We start from the raw sequence: 23,270 nt of genomic DNA, 5'->3' as shown, positions 1-23,270 counted from the left end.
GGGAGGGAGGGGGGAGGGAGGGAGGAAGGGAAGGGGAGGGAGGGAAGAAAGAAAGGAGGGAGGGAGAGAAGTGAGGGAGGGAGGGAAGAAACAAAGGAGGGAGGGAGGAAGGAAAAGACAGAAAAAGGAAGGGAGGGAGGGAGAGAAGAAGGGAGGGAGGGAGAGAAGGGAGGGAAGGAGAGAAGAAAGGGAGGGAGGGGGAGGGGGAAGAAGGGAAGGAGGGAGGAAGGAAGGGAGGGAGGGAAGAAAGAAAGGAGGGAGGGAGGGGGAGGGAGGGAGGGAGGGAAGAAAGAAAGAAAGGAGGGAGGGAGAGAAGTGAGGGAGGGAGGGAAGAAACAAAGGAGGGAGGGAGGAAGGAAAAGACAGAAAAAGGAAGGGAGGGAGGGAGAGAAGAAGGGAGGGAGGGAGAGAAGGGAGGGAAGGAGAGAAGAAAGGGAGGGAGGGGGAGGGGGAAGAAGGGAAGGAGGGAGGAAGGAAGGGAGGGAGGGAAGAAAGAAAGGAGGGAGGGAGGGAGGGAGGGAGGGGGAGCGAGGGAGGGAGGGAAGAAAGAAAGAAAGGAGGGAGGGAGAGGTGAGGGAGGGAGGGAAGAAAGAAAGGAGGGAGGGAGGAAGGAAGGAAAAGACAGAAAAAGGGAGGGAGGGAGGGAGGGAGGGAGGGAGACCCCCAAGGCAAAGGAAGGCTTCCCAATTCTCCAGACCTTCACCCAATTGAAAATCTATGGAGCCGATTAAAGAAACTGGTTAGTCAGAAGCGACCCAGCAATAAAACCCAGTTCATAGAAGCCATCATTCCATCTTGGTTTCACATGATAACAGCTGCAGAACCCGAAGACTTGGTTCACTCCATGGGAAGACGTTGTAAGGCCATCATTCATGCTAAAGGTTACCCAGCTAAGGATTAACTGACATGGGGATCATTTTTGTATATCTCGTTTTTTTTCTACGTGTTTCACTTTTCTTTTTTTTACTGTAACTGCTATTCTAAGAGCAAATCCTTCCTAAAAGCGATTGCATTACGTTCTTCATTAAATGATCTTTCCATTGATATATAATTTTATGGTACTACTCCAAAACAACAAAAAAAGTGGTGTTATTAGGCAGTTTTAGAAAATACACTTTTCCCAAAAAGTTTCCACAATTTTGGCCACTCCTGTACCTGTATTTTGAAAAAAAAAGTCGATTTTTGAAGGTTAAGAAAGCAGCAAGCCCTTTTCCTGAGAGGCTCTGTACAGTAGCCCTGATTTTTTTTTCCCCACCACCCCAAAATCAGGAAAGGAGCCTCCCCCACTAGATCTGCTTTAATTCTCTTGCCTGGAGACTTGCTCTTTGTCATGCAAAAGCCCTCTTGGCTCGGAGCCCAGGGGATGTTGGAGGAGCCTCCGCAGCCTGCTTTGGCAGCAGGAAATAAAACCAACTCACTTAAAATCCTTGAATTGTAAAGGAGACCCCCTCATCCTTGAAGCTGAGTTCCTGGTTATTGACATGCACCTTAATTACCCGCTTAGTCGTCGAAAGTGATAGTTCCAATGAAGAAAAGGAAGGAAAAACGAACGAAGGGTTTTGTAATACGGATAGAAGAGAATATTTGCAGCTCAGGGCTGAATTTTGGGGTCCTTGGTGCTCTCTGAGTTTGGGGGGGGGGAGGGAGGTTGTTGCAGACGTTTCATGACCCAACTAGGTAATGCCATCAGTGCTAGAAAGGAGCAGGATTCCAAGGAATTCCGGTCTGCCGGAGCCAGACTAAACATCTCCCAGATTACTTAAAATGTTCTCAGAACCTCGGTCTTTCCACTGACTGAAATGCTCAAATTCCAGTATTTGAGGGGCTGCCCCAAAGAAGGGGGGGAGGGGGGGAGGTCAATTTATTTTCCAAAGCTCCTGAAGGCAGAACAAGAAACAACGGATGGAAACTAATGCAGGAGAGAAGCATCCTGGAATTAAGAGAGAAACTTCCTAACAATGAGGACAATTAACCAGTGGAACAGCTTGCCACCAGAAGTTGTGGGTGCTCCATTAAGGAGGGAGGGGGGGCATTTTAAGAAGAGATTGGTTGGCCACTTGTCTGAAATGGTGTAGGGCAGAGGTATAGGGCAGCATAGCTGGCTGGAGAATTCATTCTGGGAGTTGAAATCCACAAGTCTTAAAGACTTCTGGCTTGAGCAGGGGGTTGGACTAGAAGACCTCTGAGGTTCTTTCCGGCTCTATTCTGATTGTATTGATTGACTTCTGGTGCCAAAGGAAAGGCAATTGTAGATATCTATGGAAATTCTCAGTCATGGTTGTCCCAAAAGTGCTTTTTTTTTTCAAAAGACATCCGGAGCTTGTTTTTCCTTCAAGACGTTTCGCTTCTCATCCAAGAAGCTTCTTCGGTTCTTCAGCAGTTCCAAAATGGCTCCGCGCCCATTTGCACTATCCATGTGACCCCTGAGGGCACATTTGAACCTCCCGTGACTCTCAGAAAGAGCGCTTAACGGCCAGATGACTGCAAGGAATATAAATCCTTCCATTCCCCCACCATTCGGTCAGAACTGAAGAAGCTTCCTGGATGAGCGGAGAAACGCCTCCAAGGAAAAACGAAGAAAGTCCAGTTGCCTCTCGACAACTGGATAATATGGAGAGGTGCCAGCTGTTGCCCCGTCTTCAACCAAGAGGCACAGGGCTGCGAGTTCGATTTGGGAAGGAATAATCCGTGGTTGTAGACTGGAGAGGAGAACAAGAATGTTCCTGGGCCACGAATTAAAATTCGTCGCTGCAATCCTGGCTGTCTCCCCAGGTGCTTTAATTTAAATGGAATTTAACTGGAAGCCAAAGATTTATTCTGCAGCACCTCTACTGGTATTAAGTTCAAGTAGAGAAATCTGCTCAAATGAGACTCCTCCGGGGTTTTTTTTAATTTTCTTTCATGCCCAGATGAAAAGGATATTTATCTCAAGAAGAACTTTGAAGAAAGCGGTTCCAGAGAGAGAGGGCAGCTTGGAAAAAGAGGACTAATGAATCCCAACGTCTTGCAACTCAACTACAAAGCTTGCCAAGCCTTTAATTTTCAGACCTTTGTTCTTGAAAAACATAACTTTTAAATGGAAATCTCTCTCTTCTTTTTTTTTTTAACCAAAAAAAACATAGACGCTCAAAAACGGAGGCCTTTCAACTTACAGCAAGATTCTCCCTTTTCTCTATTTCTTCTCAGAAATACTGGTTAAGTCTCAGGTAGTTTTATGTACTCACGACCACAAATGAGCCCCAGATTTCTGTTGTTAAGTGAGACATTTGGTTGTTAAGTGAGACTAACTTATCAACTGCAGTGATTCACTTAACAACTCTGGCAAGAAAAATCGTAAAATGAGCAAAACATTTTTGCGTGTTAACGAAGCGAGTTTTTGCTCACTCGTTTTTCCTAGATTGTAGGGGTGATACCTAAACATAATTGTATCACATTTTATTTATCTATGTATTAAATTATTGTATTTTGTTCCAATTTCATTTCAAACTGCATTTTGTTCCAATTTCAATTTTAAATCGTATTTTATTCCAATTTCATTTTAAATCTTATTTTATTCCAATTCCATTTTAAATCGTTTTTATCAGATTTTTAGTAATAATTTGTGTCTGGAACTCTGCCCTTTGATATGGCCCAAGCGCTGATCAATAAAGTAAACTAACTTAACAATCATGTGACTTACTTGACAAATGCAGTGATTCCCTTAATGACTCTGGCAAGGACAGGATGGATAAAAATCAATGGTTTTTTAAAAAAATAATAAAAAAACCCTCAGATTTTAAAAAAATTAAATTGGATTTTATTTTTATTTTTATCAAATTTATTTTAATAAAATGCTTTTGGAGTAAAAAAAATCTATCAAAAGATAGTTTTCTATTTAAGATACATGAATAATTTAGTTTATTCAGCATGAAATGGGAGCTTAGTTATGCAGCATGAGGCTGTATATTCTGCAATATTTACATTTTTGGTAAACTCATTCAATGAATCCAAGCTCTGCCAGCTGAGATAACATGCACTGCATTGATGCATTCACAGAATTTCACAGCAAACCATGAGAATAAATATTAAAACAAAGTTCAAGAATAAGCCTTTATCCCATTGTGTTGCAAATCTATGTACACTACAAACTGTATGATTGTTTGAAGAGAAATGCATCTGTACCACCAGGCTCTTAAGTGTGAGGAGGAAGGGCAAGCAGTAACAATGAAAGTGAAACCTTCTAAAGCAGCTTATAAATATAATAATAAAATGCACCATTCATTTCAGATCCATCATGGCAGCGCCTGTTAGCGGGCATCCACTCACCTGCTGCCCGCCACGTCCCTCACTTGTTGTGTCACTGCCGTATCACCAGCCGCCCCGTTAAAGTGACTGGGATGGTCAGTGAGTCAACAGCGGGTCAGAGGAGGAGCCGTTGCGGGACAGAGATGACAGTTGGTCTTTAAAAAATTATGATTTAAATCGAGTCGATTTAAATCAAGCCTTTTTACTAGTGATTTTAAATCGTGATTTAAATCGGCTTGATTTAAATCAAGCCCACCCTGGGCAAGGAAATTGGTCAAAGGGGGCAAAAAAAAAAATCACTTCACAAACGTTTCCACTTAGCCACAGAAAGAATTTCCTGGCTCAGTTGTGGTCGTAATTCGAGGACTCCGTGTACTCCGTCGCAGACTCCCAAAAGGAAACTTCCTTACCTTTTCAGTTTCATGTAACTTTCGTTGGCTGCAGGCCGGCATTCTGCTCGTTGGACCACGATTCCTTCCAGGGACAGTTTTTCTGGAATGAGAAAAGACCTGAATTAGAACCGAAACCCACAGGGGAAAAAAAAAGACATTTTCGGTTTTGTAAAATACAGGAAGTCCCTGACTTACAATAGTTTGTTTAGTGACGGTTCAAAGTTACGGCGGCACTGGAAAAAGTGACTTATGACCATTTTTCACACTTATGCCCGCTGTGGCATCCCCCCTGGGTCATGTGACAGTAACCGACTCGTATTTATGACGGTTGCAGCATCCCGGGGTCATATGGGAAGCCGGGTTCAATTAACGTCCGTGTGAGTGACAGAAGAACTGCCGTCATTCACTTAACAATTATGGCACAGTGGAAAATATTAAATTGAAAATGAATACAGCAATAGAGGTGGAAGGGAGGAAGAAGGAGAGAGAGGGACGGAAGAGTAGGGAGGAAGGAAGGGAAGGGAAATTAAGAGCAGGAAAGAAGGTAAGACAGGGAGGAAGAGAGGAGGAGAAGGGAAGGGGAAGTAGAGAAGAGAAGAAGAGGATGGGGAAAGAAAGTAGGAAGGGATAGGGAAGAGGGAGAGGGTAGGTTTGAGGAGAAAGATTGCTGTACAATAAAAAAGATGAAGTGGAAGAAAGGCAACGCCGAACAAATAAATAAAAATATATTAAGATAAAGAATGAACTGTTTAAGAATAAGAGAGAATAAATATGAATAATACTGTAAAGTTAGGATTTAGTGACAAATGAAGATGGTGTTTATGTATGCAAGTATAGAAATATTGAGATATGTTTTTTTTAAAAAGGGGGGAAGATGATTTTGGCAAAAATTGTAATTGAGTAAAATGTATTTGAATTTGAATAATTATATAAGATAAGAAACGGCCAACACTCTGTTCAAAAAAAAAAAAAAGGGGTGAATGTGGGAGAGGGGAAAAAAATAAATAAAATCTGTTTATTAAAAACAAAAACAATTATGGCAAGGAAGATCGTGAAATGGGCAAAATTTCACTTAACAAATATCTCACTCAATAACAGAAATTAGGGGCTCAGTTGTGGTCATAAATCGAGGACTACCTATAGGTCTCCCAAAATGCTCTTCTCAAGGTTTTTCAGGATTGTTCTTTTTTTTTTTTTGGTTGATACAGAACTGGTTTATTCCAGGATTCTAATGAAATAAACCTGTTATAAATAGAGAAGACATTCTCTGACGTTATTAAAAGGATCAATCTGCTTTCTCGTGCATAGGTGTGCCAGCTGCACAGAACTAGAAATTGGGTGTTTTTCGTGAAGGTGATTGCCAGCACATGGCTTGGTTCCACCAGAAAAACAGGACTAAGTAGCATAATTCACATAATATAGCAGCTATTTATAAGGTATCTGGATACTCTTTGCAGGGAAAGGAACCTACATTTTTTAAGTCTGTTAATTTAATCTGCTAATCTGCACATTAACTTTCTTGTACCGAGCTAATGAATGAAACACATGGAATTAATTCACATGACTAAAGATAAAAGTTTGGAAACTAGAAATGTTGCACGTGTATGCCATTTTAGTATAATGTATTTGATTACAGATACACACACACACACACACACACACACACACACACACACACACTGGGGCAAAAAAGTATTTAGTCAGCCACCAATTGTGCAAGTTCTCCCACTTAAAAAGATGAGAGAGGCCTGTAATTGTCATCATAGGTAGACCTCAACTATGAGAGACAAAATGAGAAAACAAATCCAGACAATCACATTGTCTGATTTGGAAAGAATTTATTTGCAAATTATGGTGGGAAATAAATATTTGGTCACCTACAAACAAGCAAGATTTCTGGTTCTCACAGACCTGTAACTTCTTCTTTAAGAGGCTCCTCTGTCCTCCACTCAGAGTGAGCCAGACTCACTTAACAACCGGGTTACTCACTTAACAACTGCAGTGATTCCTTTCCACACTGTGTCAAGAAAGGTTGTAAAACAGGGCAAAACTCACTTAACGACAGTCTCGCTTAGCAATGGAAATGTTGGGCTGAAGTGTGGTTGTGCGCTGAGGACCACCTGTAGCTGGTCCTTCGATTCTGGCAAATAAGCCACAAGCTACCTTCGTTTCAAAGGCTCCCTCCTGTACAGAAAGCTGGCAGCATTTGTCTACTATTATGGGATGGAAACCTGCAGATTTCTCCTCTTCTGAATCCATATAAACTTCTGTTTATATATATACAGTATATATACATTTATATAATACACACACATACATACATACATACATACATACATACATACATACATACATACATATATATATATATATATATATATATATATATATATATATATATATATAAATAAAATATTATATCCCTTCTGAGTCCTTCCCCTCCTCTTAAGAGACCTCAGCCACCTGTTTTTCCTCTGTCTTATACCTTGGTGCAAACGTTTGCATTTTTGAAAAGTCAGCCTTTAAAGTCATAGCAGCTAATCAACAGAAGTGAGTTACGTCTTCTCTCACCTTTCTCCCAACCTGAAGTGTTGCTAAGGTGTCAGGCTGCTGGCGTACCAAGGTTTGACCAACCAGTTCTCTTACCTATAGAAACAGCAACCCCATTTTGGACTGAAAATAAACCCCATCCGTCAAACATCTCCCCATAAATCAAATTTTGCAGTAAAGTCCTTTTTTTCCCCCCTATTGCAATTTGCAGGCAAAGTGTGGCTTTCTATCATAAATACCCCTCCCCACCAGACCCTCCTGGCTATTCCAAGCTATCGGAAAGCAAATTCCAACCCTAGGAATCGTATTTAAATCCACAGTCAAAGCAAGTCTGCTGGTTTCCAATATTTTCATTGCTGCCTTTGTGTACAGAGATGCCCAGCCAACAACAGGGATGCAAAGCTCTGAAAAAAACGAGTCCGCCGTCTTAAACGAAACAGGGTTGTTGTTGTTTTGTTGTTTTTCAGAATGTTTATGAATACCTTATCTTGGAAAGCCGTGGCACAACATGGAATGAAATGAAGGCGAGCTCTTTTATTTCACCGTCTCCCAAATCTGGGTTTCAGCCTTAAGGTGGCATTGTGGGCATTTCACTTTCTGACTCCCTGCATCCCAGAAAAATCTCCCTTTTCTAATATCAATTCCAGGGACTTCAAAGGGAAAAGAAAAGCCCACTTTTCCCCCTTCCTTCCCCCACACCCCCCCAAGCATCTTCTTACCCTCACACGGTTAAATGCAAATTCAGCTTTCCAGACCTGCTCCGAGGAACAACGCAACAGCACACACAGTTCCTACGCCACCTACTGCAAAACTGTGCTGACAAGCTCATGCGAGGCTTAGCGCACTTCCTTGCCAGCGTGCTTCCCGGGCTGAATCGAGGGGTTTTCGGAAAGAAATCTTCCTCCTGCACCAAGCCAGAGAGAGAGAGGGAGGCCAGGCGAGACGAACAGGTGGGCCATCCTAACCCTCATTGGAGCAGCCCGCGTGAACCAACCCGCTGGGGTGAGATGGAGAACGAGAAAAAAGGCAGCGCGTCGGAAGGCAGGGACCAAGGCAAGCATCCTAACATGTCTCCGGTTACCCTCAACGTCGGGGGCTACCTCTATGTTACCCAGAGGCAAACTCTCACCAAATACACGGACTCTTTCCTGGAAAGGTTAGTCAACGGGAAAACCCTCTGTCCGTCTGACGCGGAGGGCCATTTCTTCATCGACAGAGACGGTCTCCTGTTCAGGCACGTCCTGAACTTCCTCAGGAACGGGGAGCTGCTCCTCCCCGAGGGCTTTAAGGAAAGCCAACTTCTGGCCCAAGAGGCCGAATTTTTCCAGCTTCACCCCTTGGGGGAGGCGGTGAAAGCCAAGTGGGAGAAGGAACAGCTGGCTTCAAGAGAAGCCACCTTTCTGGAAATCACCGACAGCCACGACCGTGCCCAGGGCCTCCGGATTTTTTGCAACGCGCCCGATTTCATCGCCAAAATCAAATCTCGCATCGTTTTGGTCTCGAAAAGCAGGCTGGACGGTTTCCCCGAAGAGTTTTCCGTCTCTTCCAACATCATTCAGTTTAAATACTTCATCAAGTCGGAAAACGGGACTCGGCTGGTTTTGAAGGAAGACAACACCTTCGTTTGCACCTTGGAGACGCTCAAGTTCGAAGCCATCATGATGGCACTCAAATGCGGCTTCCGATTGCTGACCAGCCTGGATTGTTCGAAAGGATCGATTGTTCACAGCGACGCTCTCCATTTCATCAAGTAATTCCTCCTCCTCCTCCTCCTCTCCGCCCTGGGACCAAAAAGGCCACACGCATGCAGCCTGTGAGTCTCATTCAACTTCCAGACGTCGCAAAACGGTTTATCCGGCTCTGCCAATCCCAGAGCATTGCTGCTAATGAATTCGTAAGAACTTATGGTATGTACAATCGTTAACAACAGCAACAAAAATCCACCTGCGAGTTCATTGTGTCCGTTTTCATCACAACCAGCGTAATAATAATAATAATAAAAAAAGGTGTTTATTAGATGTGATGGAAATGAAAGTGAATGTTGAAGCTGCCTCCATCTGTGTTTGTTCAGTTCTGCTTTTATCCTACCCAGAGCCTATCGATGAAACAGGCTGCTCTGCATTTCAGGGTGGCCAGAATGCGTAGCTTCTTGCACAAGAATGATAAAAATGCTTTCTCTTTCTGACTTGTTGTTTGTCTTCCTGGGCTGATGCTGGTTCCAGAGAAAAATGGTTTGGCTTTGTATGGGTTGAAATGTTACAATATGCAGAGTGGTTGCAGGAATTGGGTAGGTCTGGTCTAGTTAAAAAAAAGGACTAGGGGTGACATGAGAGCAGTCTTCCAGGATCTGAGGGGCTGCCCCAAAGAAGAGGGAGTCAAGCTGTTCTCCAAAGCACCTGAGGGCAGGACAAGAAGCAACGGATGGAAACTAATCAAGGAGAGAAGCAACCTAGAACTAAGGAGAAATTTCCTCACAGTGAGAACAATTAACCAGTGGAACAACTTGCCTCCAGAACTTGTGGGTGCTCCAACTCTGAAGGTTTTTAAGAAGAGAATGGACTGCCATTTGACTGGGATGGTAAAGGGCTTCCTGCCTGAGCAGGGGGTTGGACTAGAAGACCTCCAAGGTCCCCTTCCCGCTCTGCTATTCTGTAAATCATGCTGCAAGATCTAAAATACAATGGGATTTAAAATTGTACACAGACATCCAATTTAACTAGCAATACAGAAGATGCCACATCACGTATAGTTGAGGATGTCACATTTTAACTATCAAAACAATAGGAGGAAAGGGAAGGGGGGGGGAAATCTAACCTTTTATTAATTTTGGTCTTTTCGAGAACAATTTATACCAAGACAAAACTGTTCAGAGTTGCAGAAAAGGAGATTTCGATATTGATCGTCTTTTACATTTTCAAAACCTCTTATCTTTTCGAAAATACACATTTGTGCCAAAATAAGGGGTCTGTGTGGAAATCTAGTTAGCCTTGCAGAGGAGAGAGCTACCTATAGTAAGACTATAGTATACCTATAGTAACACTATCAGCATCGAACAAGACAACCAGACTTTCTATTACACGTTGCTTTGGGGGCTGATAGGAAGGCGTGAAAAAGCACCCAAGTTTGATTTCCATCATAACTTCATTTTCTTTCTTAACAACTCACGTTTTTCTGTCCAAACTTACAGTAATGAAAGAAAACACAGAGCTAAACATTATGCTAGTCTGGAGTTGCTTTCCATTTACTACGACTTGCAATTATTTCTGTCGTGTGTTTCGGAATTGAACTCGCAACAGGGCATCTTAGAGTAATCTGCTAATATATTAATCTGTTCTAAACTTCCTAAACTATTAGGAAGTTTTAAAAAATCTGGATTTTTTTTAACATACAGGAGTGGCCAAAATTGTGGAAACCTTTTTGGGAAAAGTGTATTTTTGAGGTTTGATGGCTAATAACACCACTTTTTTGTTGGAGTTTCAAGGTAATCCTATTCCACTGCTGGAATGAATGGCCTGGGAATAGCCCAGACCTTCACCCAATGGAAAATCTATGGATTTTCTGACTAAAGAAAGTGGTTAATCAGAAGTGACCCAGCAATAAAACCCAGTTAATAGAAACCATCATTCCATCTTGGTTTCACATGATAACAGCTGCAGAACCCAAAGACTTGGTTCACTCCATGGGAAGACGTTGTAAGGCCATCATTCATGCTAAAGATTACCCAGCTAAGGATTAACTGACATGGAGATCATTTTTGTATATCTCGTTTTTTTTCTACGTGTTTCACTTTTCTTCTTTGTACTGTAACTGCTATTCTAAGAGCAAATCCTTCATAAAAGTTATTGCATTACATTCTTCATTAAATGATCTTTCTATTGATATATAATTTTATGGTACTACTTCAAAAAAAAAAACCAGTGGTGTTATTAGCTAGTTTTAGAAAATACACTTTTCCCAAACGGTTTCCACAATTTTGGCCACTACTGTAGGATGGGTTGGCTGGGAGGGAGATGGGGGAAGGCATGTCCCAAATTATTTTCTCACCTGTCTCCTCTTCCTACACTCCCCATCTCACAACGAAGGGGGAACAGCGACAATGGCTCTTGCAACTTGTAGAGAGGAGAAGCCGTAAAAAAAGTGTGTTTGTAAACGCTTTGCTGAAAAGGAGCAGGGTGCCTTTCCCTCTGGAAGCCTCCCGTTGTTTCAAGAGGGCATCATTGCCCTGTTATACAAGCAGTCCTTGAATTATGACCACAATTAGCCACACGGTTGTTAAGTGAATCTGGCTTCCTCGTGGAGTTTGGTTGGCAAAAGGTCGCAAAAGGGGGTTGTGTGACCCCGGGACACTGCAACTGTCATAAGTACATGCCAGTTGCCTCTGGATTTTGATCAGGTGGCCATGGGATGGTACAACGGTTATAAGTGTGAAAAACAACCATAAGTCACTTTTTTCAGTACCCTTGTTACTGAATGGTCACTAAATGAGTAGTTGTAAGTTGAGGACTTTCTGCATTTTGGTGGCCGAGGAGAGGTCCACCCAGGCGGCTTCCTGACTTACAGCTCCGTCTCTTAGCTCAACTGTGAAATTCAACTTTCATTTAAAAATCCATTAACCAGCTTATAAAGCGTCTCTCCTTTCAATTCCCAAATTTTGTTCGATTATAAAACTACCTAAAACAACAGAAGTAATGTGCACTTAGCATGGTGTTATTTCACTTATTTATTTATATTGTACTTGTTATTTTTACCACCAACCCAAGGTGCCAAACATATCCAACACACCTTCCTCCTCCTACTTTCCCCACAACAACCACCTTGTGAGGTGGGTTAGGGTGAGAGAGAGGGACTGGCCCAAAGCCCACCAGCCAGCTTTCATGCCATGGACTAGAACTCCCAGTCTCCTGGTGATTGGCCCAAAGACACCCAGCCAGCTTTCATAGCTAAGGCAGAACTAGAACTCCCAGTCTCCTGGTGATTGGCCCAAAGACACCCAGCCAGCTTTCATAGCTAAGGTAGAACTAGAACTCCCAGTCTCTTGGTGATTGGCCCAAAGACACCCAGCCAGCATTCACAGCTAAAACAGAACTGGAACTCCCAATCTCCTGATGATTGGCCCAAAGTCACCCAGCCGGCATTCATAGCTAAGGCAGAACTAGAACTCCCAATCTCCTGGTGATTGGCCGAAGGTCATCCAGCCAGCTTTGATAGCTAAGGCAGAACTGGAACTCTCAGTCCCCAAACCATGTTTTGTGCAGCCAGAAGCTAACTTCGTTAAATTATGGTTTGGAATTACACTCTGGGCCATGATTTACAGCCAACCAAGTATTTTATCGTACAGGACGAAGGAAGCAGCCATTGCTAAAGCTGTCTTCTCTTTTGGAAACTACACACTGCAACAAGCGGTATTATATAAGGAGTTGTGAACAAACAATACAGAAAAGGGTTTGCGTAATTAACAGGTTTGCGTTCTCCATTATTAGTAATTTCCCGATTCAAGAAACGAATAGAGCAGTGTTTCTCAATCTTGGTAGCTTGAAGATGGGTGGACTTCAACTCCCAGAATCCCCCAGCCAGCTGGCTGGGGGATTCTGGGAGTTGAAGTCCACCCATCTTCAAGCTTCCAAGGTTGAGAAACACTGGAATAGAGTGTCAATGTTTTAAAAAAACCAGTTTCCCACATTTTTTTAATTTAAAAAAAAAGGGGGGGGGAATTTTGGTTCACCCATCTGTTGCCATCCCTATTATTCATCCTACTTCTAATGCAACGGGGATCTGTGATTAATGGTCACGCGAGAGAACTAGATCTCAGGATAACATGCGGTGAAGGGTTGGGGGGGCTCTCCAAGACCCCCAACACGATGGTATGCCCCCCTATCGTGGTAACCCTCTGGATCTTGGTTTATATTCACACTTTGATGGGAGCGACGGCAGATCAGAATTCAGGAACAGAGCACAAAGACTGACAATTGAGAAGAAAGCATTTCGGAATACCCCCGAGTTTCAACCCCTCGTTGGGCTACAAGGTCTCGCTTCGTCCAAATGCACATCGTCAATCAAAGTCACCTCTTTGCCAAAAGACACAGCACGCCAGGAAGAATCTGAGCCTGCTTTCTTGCCACTCTGCTCGGTTTTACATTAGGACAATTAACCGGTGGAACGACTTGCCACCAGAAGTTGTGGCTGCTCCATCACTGGAGGTCTTTAGGAAGATATTGGATAACCATTTGTCTAAAGTAATGTAGGGTTTCCTGCCTGAGCAAAAGGTTGGACTAGAAGACCTCCAAGGATCCTCCCAACTCTGTTCTTCTTCTTAGAGGGCTCATTTGCCTATGAAGGAAGACTTCAGGAACTTACAAATATCTGAAATCTGCACCAAGAACTGCCAGCTGGGTGAAGTGATCCCTTGGGATCTACTAGCATGGCTGGCTGGGGAATTCTGGGAGTTGAAGTTCACAGGCCTTAAAGACGTCAAGGTTGGAGACCCCGTTCTGCATAAAATTAGTATGTCTCTCTAGCTTGTATGGTGTGACTGTATTATTATAATTATTATAATCATAATCATAAGTTTATTTGTCAAGTATATATAAGATAACAGGTAAAAGTATAAACATAATTTGAATACATGCAAAGAGTAAGTAAAAAGGAATATTAGGACAGGGACGGTAGGCTCGCTGGTGCACTTATGCACGCCCCTTACAATATAATAGTAATTATGATTATTATCCTTCTCATCTTTTCTACGACATTCTCTTATTAGGATTATGATTACTTTGTTGTTTTGCATGTACACTGAGAGCTTCTGCATTGGCAACAAATTCCTTGTGTGTCTAATCACACTTGACCAAATAAAGTATTGTTCTGTTCTGTCCTGTCCTGTCCCGTCCCGTTCCATGAGCCATGGTGGCCCAGTGGTTAGAATGCAGTACTGCAGGCTATTTCTGCTGACTGCCGGCTGCCTGCAATTTGGCAGTTCGAATCTCATCAGGCTCAAGGTTGACTCAGCCTTCCGTCCTTCCGAGGTGGATAAAACGAGGACCCAGATTGTTGGGGGGCAAGAGGCTGACTCTGTAAACCACTTAGAGAGGGCTGTAAAAGCACTGTGAAGTGGTATATAAGTGCTATTGCTATTCTATTCCCCATTCCATTCCATTCATTCTATTCCCTTTCCCCTCTTCTTTCCTCTTCTCCTCTTCATTCTATTCCCTTACTCTACTCTACTCTACTTCACTCCACTCCATTTCTCTTCTCTTCTCTTCCTGTCCTGTCCTGTCCCCTATCCTATCCCACCCTACCATTGGTGAAATCCGAAACGGTTTGCTACCGATTCGCTGGCCGCACAAGCGTACAGTGCCTCAAACGCACACTCTGTGTGCGCGCATGAGCAATACGTGCCAAAAGGAGGCTTGGGAAGGTAAGTGGAAGCGGGGAGGGGGATCAGCTGGGGTGCGCGATTTAGCTTTGCTAGAAAGCAGGATTTCCTGCTTTCTAGCAAAGCTAAACCCCGCTGCACAGCTGATCATCAGAAATACCGGAGGAACTGGTAGCTTTTTTTAACTAGTGGTTTGCCCGAACTGCTAGCTTTTTTTTTTACTACTGATTTGCCCGAACCGGTAGTTTTTATCACTACCGGTTTGCCCAAACCGGAGCAGACCGGTAGCATTTCACCCCCTGCACCCTACCAGGGGTGAAATGCTCCCGGTTCGGACCGGATCACCCGATCCGGTAGCGATGGCGGTAGGTGGTTCGGAGAACTGGTATCAAAAATCCCTATGCGCCCCCCCCCCCAATGTCCAGCTGAGGGGCACGATCATCAGAGACTTTTTTTTTTTTTTTTACTTTTAAAAGCATTTTTTCTACAACCTCTTCCGAGGAAAAAAATGCTTTTAAAAGTTTTTTTAAAAAGCCTCTGATGATCGTGCGGCTCAGCTGGGATCGTCAGAGGCTTTTCAAAGCATTTTTTAAAAAGCCTCTCTGACAATCCCAGTTGAGTTGCCTGATGGCAGAGGCTTTTCAAAGCATTTTTTCCTGCAACCTCTTGGCCGAAGAGGTGGTAAAAAAAATGCTTTGAAAAGTCTCTGACGATCCCAGCTGAGTTGCCTGATGGCAGAGGCTTTTCAAAGCATTAGAAAAAATGCTTTGAAAAGTTAAAAAAAAAAAATTGGCCATGCCCACCCAGTCACATTACCCCCACCCCCACCACCAAGCCACGCCCACAGAACCGGTAGTAACAAATTTTACATTTCACCCCTGCCCCCTACCCTTAGCAGGAGGACATCTCAATGAGGACAGTGCCTTGCCTCAGTATCCCAAACAGTGGCTTGAGGAAGGATGAATGGACTTTGAGTCCCATCTGGCATTAGAAATAATATGCCAAGACATTCAGATAGAGAAATCTGCTTAATTCTTCCTACAAAAAAAAAAAAAAGAACAGAACAGAATCTGAAACCAGCGGATAGCTTGGTTTTTAATTCGAGGCCAATTACAGTTGTCATAGAGAAACCGTCGCAGAGGGAAATCGCGTTAGGAAAGAAGTGGAGTGCTTGAGGCATATTTGACAATAATTACTCAACTCAGTAATTAGCGGAGGGAAATGCACAATTGTGGCAAATTGGGGGCAGAGAGGCAGCACACCGTCTCTTCCAGCAAAAGAGAGAAGCATCCCCTGCCAACGTGATTCCCACTACCCAACTCTCAACGGCTGAATTCGGGTATCTGGAAAACACATCATTTACGTGCCAAGGATCATTTACCATCATTTACCACCTACCTGGTGGCAATAAAAGCGGCAAAGTGTAACTATTTTTCCGCTCTTATTGCGTCATCAGATAATTGCCCGGCCGCCCTGTTTAGGGTGACCCGCTCCCTGCTCCACCAGGAAGCGTGGAAGGACCCCTTGGAGGGTAGAGCCGAGGACTTTGTACAATATTTGTATGACAAAATCGCTCAGATTCGGGAAAATTTGGACTCTGACTGGGTAGATTCGGGAGGGAGGATGGAGGCAAGTCTTGAGAATATTATCTGGGAAGAGTTTGATTCTGTGACTCCGGAAAACGTGGACAAGATACTGGGCAGACTAAGCGCGGCCACATGTTTATTGGACCCGTGTCCCTCCTGGCTGGTGCTGGCCTCTCGGGAGGTTACACGAGGCTGGCTCCAGGGGATTATAAATGCTTCCTTGAGAGAGGGTGCCTTCCCCGCCGCCTTGAAAGAGGCAGTGGTGAAGCCTCTCCTCAAGAAGCCTTCCCTGGACACAGCAGTGTTGGCTAATTACCGTCCAGTCTCCAACCTTCGCTTCGTTGCGAAGGTTGTTGAGAGTGTGGTAGCGCGACAGCTTCCTCAGTACTTGGATGAATCGTCTTATCTAGATCCGTTCCAGTCGGGCTTCAGGCCTGGATACAGCACGGAAACGGCATTGGTCGCATTGGTAGATGATCTCTGGAGGGCCCGGGACAGGTGTTGCTCCTCTGTCCTGGTCCTATTAGACCTCTCAGCAGCTTTTGATACCATCGACCATGGTATCATGCTGCACCGGTTGGAAGGGTTAGGGGTGGGAGGCACCGTGTTGCGGTGGTTCTCCTCCTTTCCCTCTGACCGGTCGCAGTCTGTGTTGACAGGGGGACAGAGGTCGACCCCGAGGCCCCTTGTATGTGGGGTGCCACAGGGGTCGGTTCTCTCACCCCTTCTGTTCAACATTTATGTGAAGCCGCTGGGTGAGATCATCCGTGGTTTTGGGGTGAAGTATCATCAGTATGCTGATGATACTCAGCTATACATCTCCACCCCGGACCACCCCAATGATGCCCTTAAAGTGATGTCCCAGTGCCTGGAGGCTGTACGGATCTGGATGGGGAGGAACAGACTCAGGCTCAACCCATCCAAGACCGAGTGGCTGTGGTTTCCGACGTCCCGATATAGTCAATTGGTACCATCACTGACTATTGGGGATGAGTCATTGCCCCCCATGGAGAGGGTTCGCAACTTAGGCGTCCTCTTGGACTCACGGCTGTCTTTAAAAGAACACTTGACGGCTGTGGCCGGGAGGTCTTTGTATCAGGTTCGTCTGATTCGCCAGTTGCGTCCCTTTCTGGATCGGGACTCGTTAAAAACGGTCACTCATGCCCTCGTCACTTCACGCCTGGACTACTGTAATGCTCTCTACATGGGGCTCCCCTTGAGGAGCACCCGGAGGCTCCAGCTGGTCCAGAATGCGGCCACACGGGTAGTTATGGGAGCAGCATGGCGCTCCCATGTGGCTCTCCTCCTGCGCGAGCTGCACTGGCTCCCTGTGGTCTTCCGGGTGCGCTTCAAGGTCTTAGTTACCACCTTTAGAGCACTCCATGGCTTAGGACCGGGGTACTTACGAGACCGCCTTCTGCCACCAATAGCCTCTCACCGTCCAGTACGCTCCCATAGAGAGGGGCTTCTCAGGGTGCCGTCAGCCAAACAGTGTCGACTGGCGGCCCCCAGGGGGAGAGCCTTTTCTGTGGGGGCACCCACCATCTGGAACGAGCTCCCCCCAGAGATACAGAAGATTCCGGATCTGCGCACTTTCCGCCGTGCCCTCAAAACATTCCTGTTTCATCAGGCCGGCCTGGCCTAACTTTCCCTTTATATTGCTTTCGATTTTATTTTAAACTGGGATGTCTTGAATTATCTAGGACCAGAGTGTTTAGTATATTTAATTGGTTTTTGTTTAATTAACAATTGTATTACATGTATTTTTATCGTTCGCTGTTCACCGCCCTGAGTCCCTCAGGAATAGGGCGGTATATAAATTTAATAAATAAATAAATAAATAAGGAGAAAAAAAAGGATAAAAATACAGAAACAAGATTTCTTAAAAACATAAAAGTGTCGGGAACGTTACTCCTCATCATATACGGGGACTGAGGTTCATGAGATGTTCTCATAGCTCATGAGCAGCTTACAAGTGCCAACTCAAAATGCGTTAACTGCTTGAAGTCCAGCATCATCGTAGTCCATGTTCTCCAGGTGCTGGACCTGGAGAAGCCTTCAAAAAATGTCTCCACTCTTTAGATCCCCAAGGTGCTTTCTTTCAAAAGGCAACTGGACTTCCTTGTTTTGCCAGAAGACATTTCACTTCTGCCTGTGGAGATTCTCAGGCCTCCAGGTCGTGGTTGTCCCAAAGGCGCTTTCTGGTTTTTCTTTGAAGATGTTTCGTTTCTCATCCAAGAAGCTTCCTCAGCTTCAGAGAAAAACCAGAAACCTCAGTTGCCTCCTGAAAAAGCACCTTTGAAGCAGTGGTGAAATCCAATTTTTTTTTACTACCTGTTCTGTGGGCGTGGCTTGGTGGGCGTGGCTGGGGAAAGATACTGTAAAATCCCCATTCCCACCCCACTCCTGGGGGATGGATATTGCAAAATCCCCATTCCCACCCCACTCTGGGGCCAGCCAGAGGCGGCATTTGCCGGTTCTCCGAACTGCTCAAAATTTCCGCTACCGGTTCTCCAGAACCTGTTAGAACCTGCTGAGTTTCACCCCTGCTTTGAAGACATTTCGCTTCTCATCCAAAAAGCTTCTTCAGCTCTGACTGGATGATGGAGAGTGGAAGGATTTATATTCCTTGAAATCATCTGGTTGTTAGCATTCCCTCTGAGAGTCTTTTGGAGGTTTATCTGTGCCCTGAATCCTGAAGTCTGCAATTTTTCTGGAAATCCGTTCATACTCCCGCACCATCCGAAGGATGTCCATCCCAAAGTGTGCATAGCTAAAGGTCTATGGAGATTCTCCAGATCATGCTAGTTCCAAAGGTGCTTTCTTTCAGAAGGCAACTGGTCTTTGTTTTTCCTTGAAGATATTTCACTTCTTATCTCAGAAGCTTCTTCAGCTCTGAAGCGTCTGGGATGAGAAGTGACATGTCTTCAAGGAACAACGAAGTCCATCTGCCTTCTGAAAGAAAGCACCTTTGGAATAAGCCATGGCCTGGATCAGGGGTCACCAACCTTTTGGAACTCAGGGACCACTAAATTCATAATTTTAAATCCCATGGACCACTAATATCTGGACCACTCTGGAATCAGCTGCCCCCAGAGATAAGGAGAATCCAAGACCTTGGTGCCTTCCGCCGTGCCCTTAAAACTTTCTTTTTTCAGCAAGCCGGGCTGGCTTAACGTATTTTTTAACATATTTTTAAATATTTTTAATTGGTTTGTTATTTTAAATTGGGGCCAAATTAATATATATCCTTTTAATTGTTTTTAATGTTTGTATTGTATGTTTTTATCTGGCTGTACACCGCCCTGAGTCCCTCGGGAGAAGGTGCGGTATATAAATTCAAAATAAATAAATAAATAAAAATAAATAATATGATTCTTTTAAAAAAGATAAATGGTATTTAGTGCAATATAAAAAATGCAAATAATTTTTCTGCAGACATCCAAAATTTTCTCACGGACCACCAGTGGGTCCATGGACCACAGGTTAGTGACCACTGATCTGGATGACTAGAGAATCTCCATAGAAACATTCTTCAGATTATGAATTCTTCCATCTGAAGCAGTATCTTCATCAGCCTGTATTGGAGGACTGGTACGAATATCAGTAAAGAACATTGGAAGGAAAATGCAGGATATCCGACAGAAGGCAATCATTATACATCAAATGTACTGAACAGAATTATTCTTCTAAAACCCGCTAAGGTTTCTAAAAAGCATTTTCACCTACAGGTTGACTTGGGAAAGGACCCATTTAGGAAAATGTCACATTAATTCTGTTCAGCGCAGCACTTTAGAAGAGAAGGGCAGGCATGTTCATCTGACATTAAGCTTATTTTCCTGTTCAACAAAACGCCTTGCAAAGCTGCTTTGAATGACTCGAACAAAAGATGCACTTGTCATTCTCTCTATAAATTAAGCTCTCTTGAACATGTTGAGGAAACTGTGCCAACGTAGCTTCAAAAAAGACTCCAGACTGATGACTTTTTGGGCAAATCTATTCTCGGGCTTGGAAAAATCCAGGTTTCAAAGCGGGAAAATGGAAAGGCCTTCACTCCATAATCATCCGTTCAATAAAGTTTCAGTTTCTCAACTGTGGTTCCACCAACGAAGCACAACACATGGGATACAAGTGAAAACTACACTTACGAAGCCAGCAAGAGGACATTTTTTGGCAAACAGGAGCCAAGAACACGACTTCAACTTTGTGGACGCTGAGATATTTTATTCTACTATCTGTTGTGGTCCGCCAGCAGCCTGGGAAGCTGGCAGCAGAGTCGGACGGTGAGGAGGCTGGGGAGGAACATGGGCCAGTCCTAGAGTCTGGGGAAGGTCCGGACAAGGACTCAGCGTCGGAGGCAGAGATGGGGCCAGGGCCATCGGGGAGTTATGCATGGGCTACGGAGCCTCCAGAGTCGGACAGCAGAGAGGCAGAGGAACAGGAGGAGCCTGTTCCTAGTGCATGTATGCGCAGAGTTGCCAGAAGGCACAAACAGTTAAAACAAAAGGGACAACTCAGGAGTAAGGCCTGGAGATGATTGGCCCCTCCCATAAGGCTTAAAAGAGGAGCAGAGGCATGTGGGCCCTTTGCAGGAAAGCAACGTTGTTAATTCTGTTCCCAGTCGACATCTCTGTTTGATTCTGGACTCTGTGTGGCTTTGCCAAGTAGGTCTTTGGCAGCGTGTCAAAGGAGATAAAAGTTGTTGATTACCCCAAAGGACTTCTCCCAAAGGACTTTTTGCGACTAATTGGGACTCAGCTGTGAATGAACGTAATTCACAGCTGTTGCAATAAAAGAGGTTTCTGGGACTACTCGTGTGTTTTAATGACTCAGGAAGCTGAGGTCACAACACTATCTAGGATCTTCCTGTGGAATTCTGGAGCCAAACAAATACAGGTAGTCCTTGATTTACAACAGTTTGTTTAGTGACCGTTCAAAGTTATAACGGCACTGAAAAAAGGGACTTCATCATTATCGTCACCGCAACCTTTTAAATCTTTCAGGCTTAAAAAAAAAACCATCATGCAATCTTTGCTTCTTTTGATCTTCCATTTTTTCCTCTACTTTTTACCAACGGCTGTTTTTAAGTTTTTAGCGGTTACATTTTATTGTGTTTTGTTTCCCAGATTTAACTCCTCTTCTAGGAACCATTATTAGGTGGTGCAGAAAGGGTCATAAATAAAGGTTTGAAAATATACTCTGAAGAGTTATTAGGAAGGAAAAACCGTTTACTTTTTGGTATATATAGAAATATTTTTCAATCGTTACTTCCCATTGCTACGATAATGGGCAATTTCAATCAATGATTCTCATATCATGCTTTATTCTTGACTGTATGAACCTCCCAAAGAGCATCTCTTATGGAGAACCACATAAAAATGTTATTCCTATCAATTGATACATTATTAATCTTTATTCTTTAACAGAATAACAGAGTTGGAACTACCATTTGTCAGAAACGGGGTAGGGTCTCCTGCTTGGGGGGATGGGGGTGGGGTTGGACTAGATGACCTTCAAGGTCCCTTCCAAATCTGTTAATCTGTAATCTGGACTTTCTTACTTTGTCCTCTTGAAGACGTTTCGCTTCCCATCCAAGAAGCTTCTTCAGTTCTGACCAAACTATGTTCCCCACCATTCGGTCAGAACTGAAGAAGCTTCTTGGATGAGCAACGAAACGTCTTCAAGAGGGGGAAAAAAACAAAAAACCCAAGAAAGTCCAAAAGGTTGCCTTTTGGAAAAGCACCCTTTGGGACAGGTGGACTGAAAACCATTCTGGTCTGCCCCGTTTTACCACCTTTCTTGCCACGGTTGTTAAGTGGATCACGGCAGCTGATAAGTTCGTAACACGGTTGTTGAGTGAATCTTGGCTTTCCCCGTTGACTTTGCTTGTCGGAAGGTCGTAAAAGGGGATCACGTGATCCTATAACCGTCATAAATGTGAGTCAGTTGCCAAGCGGCTGAATTCTGATCACGTGATCCTGGGGAGGCCACAATGGTCCTAAGTCCCTTTTTTGGCGCCATCGTAACTTCAAACGGTTACTAAATGAAGTGTTGTAAGTCAAGGATTGCCTACAGTGAATTTTCGAGCGTTATGTCCCATTTCCTGAGAGAGTAAAAGGAAAGTAGAACTAAGATCCACAACCAACTGAAGGAGCAATGGTGAGAAGGCTCAAAAAATGTTATTTATGGAGGCCCTTCAGAACACTTTAACCCAGGTATGATGGATGGATAACCTGATTGAAGGTCTACAGAGGTGTTTCTCAAACTTGGTAGCTTGAAGATGGATGGACTTCAACTCCCAGAATCCCCCAGCCAGCAGCGCTGGCTGGGGGATTCTGGGAGTTGAAGTCCACCCATCTTCAAGCTTCCAAGGTTGAGAAACACCGGTCTACAGTAACCAACAGTAAGAGCAGTCCGAATATTTGGGCACCTACAATTTCAGAAAAAAATGGGTGCGGTGGCTCAGTGGCTAAAACGCTGAGATTGTCGATCGAAAGTTTGGCAGTTCAGCGGTTCAAATCCCTAGCGCCGCTTAATGGGGTGAGCTCCCGTGACTTGTCCCAGCTTCCGCCAACCTAGCAGTTCGAAAGCAGGTAAAAAATGCAAGTAGAAAAATAGGAATCACCTTTTATGGGAAAATAACAGCGTTCCGTGCGCCTTTGGCGTTAACATGACCATGGAGACGTCTTTGGACAGCGCTGGCTCTTCGGCTTTGAAAAAAAGAGGAGCACCGCCCCCTAGAGTCCGGAATGACTAGCATATATGTGCAAGGGGAACCTTTACCTTTAATTTCAGAAATGCACAAATAACCAGAATTGAAACACCGAGTCCTTTAGAACCCAACCTTTGTTATCTGGAAAAGTAAATCATTATTCATTTCAAGCCAACTACGGAACTCTCTCCTTCCTCAAACCGAGCGGTTGGCTGACTAGTTTGGGAATATCTTCTGAGGAGGCTCCATCTGCCACCTCAAACCTTGCAAGATGGTTACGGGTGAGGCTCAACCTGTCAAATAAAGACCTTTGGTCTGGTTCCCAGAAGGTGCCAAAGCCAAAGCTGTCTCGTTCTGAGTAAAAATGAATACTCTCC

General features: G+C 44.2%; 2 protein-coding genes across 3 annotated transcripts in view; one reads left to right on the top strand and one right to left on the bottom strand.

The window, feature by feature from the left end:
• Positions 1-23,270, bottom strand: part of GTF2F2 (general transcription factor IIF subunit 2) — a 66,593-nt gene that overhangs the window by 16,823 nt on the left and 26,500 nt on the right. For both annotated transcript variants that reach the window (XM_034416316.3, XM_087895601.1), the window contains one exon: positions 4,695-4,776. In XM_034416316.3, the coding sequence (XP_034272207.1) occupies positions 4,695-4,776 (82 nt within the window). The remainder of the gene's footprint in view (positions 1-4,694; positions 4,777-23,270) is intronic.
• Positions 7,949-9,411, top strand: KCTD4 (potassium channel tetramerization domain containing 4). Its single transcript, XM_034416301.3, has one exon. The coding sequence runs from the start codon at positions 8,054-8,056 to the stop codon at positions 8,978-8,980; it is 927 nt and encodes a 308-aa protein (XP_034272192.1). The 5' UTR covers positions 7,949-8,053; the 3' UTR covers positions 8,981-9,411.

Source organism: Pantherophis guttatus, chromosome 5, assembly GCF_059756535.1.
Source record: "Pantherophis guttatus breed Tessera chromosome 5, ASM5975653v1, whole genome shotgun sequence".
NCBI classification, from domain to species: domain Eukaryota; kingdom Metazoa; phylum Chordata; class Lepidosauria; order Squamata; family Colubridae; genus Pantherophis; species Pantherophis guttatus.
The sequence above is the reverse complement of the archived record's forward strand: the minus strand, read 5'-3'. Positions and strand labels throughout refer to the sequence as shown.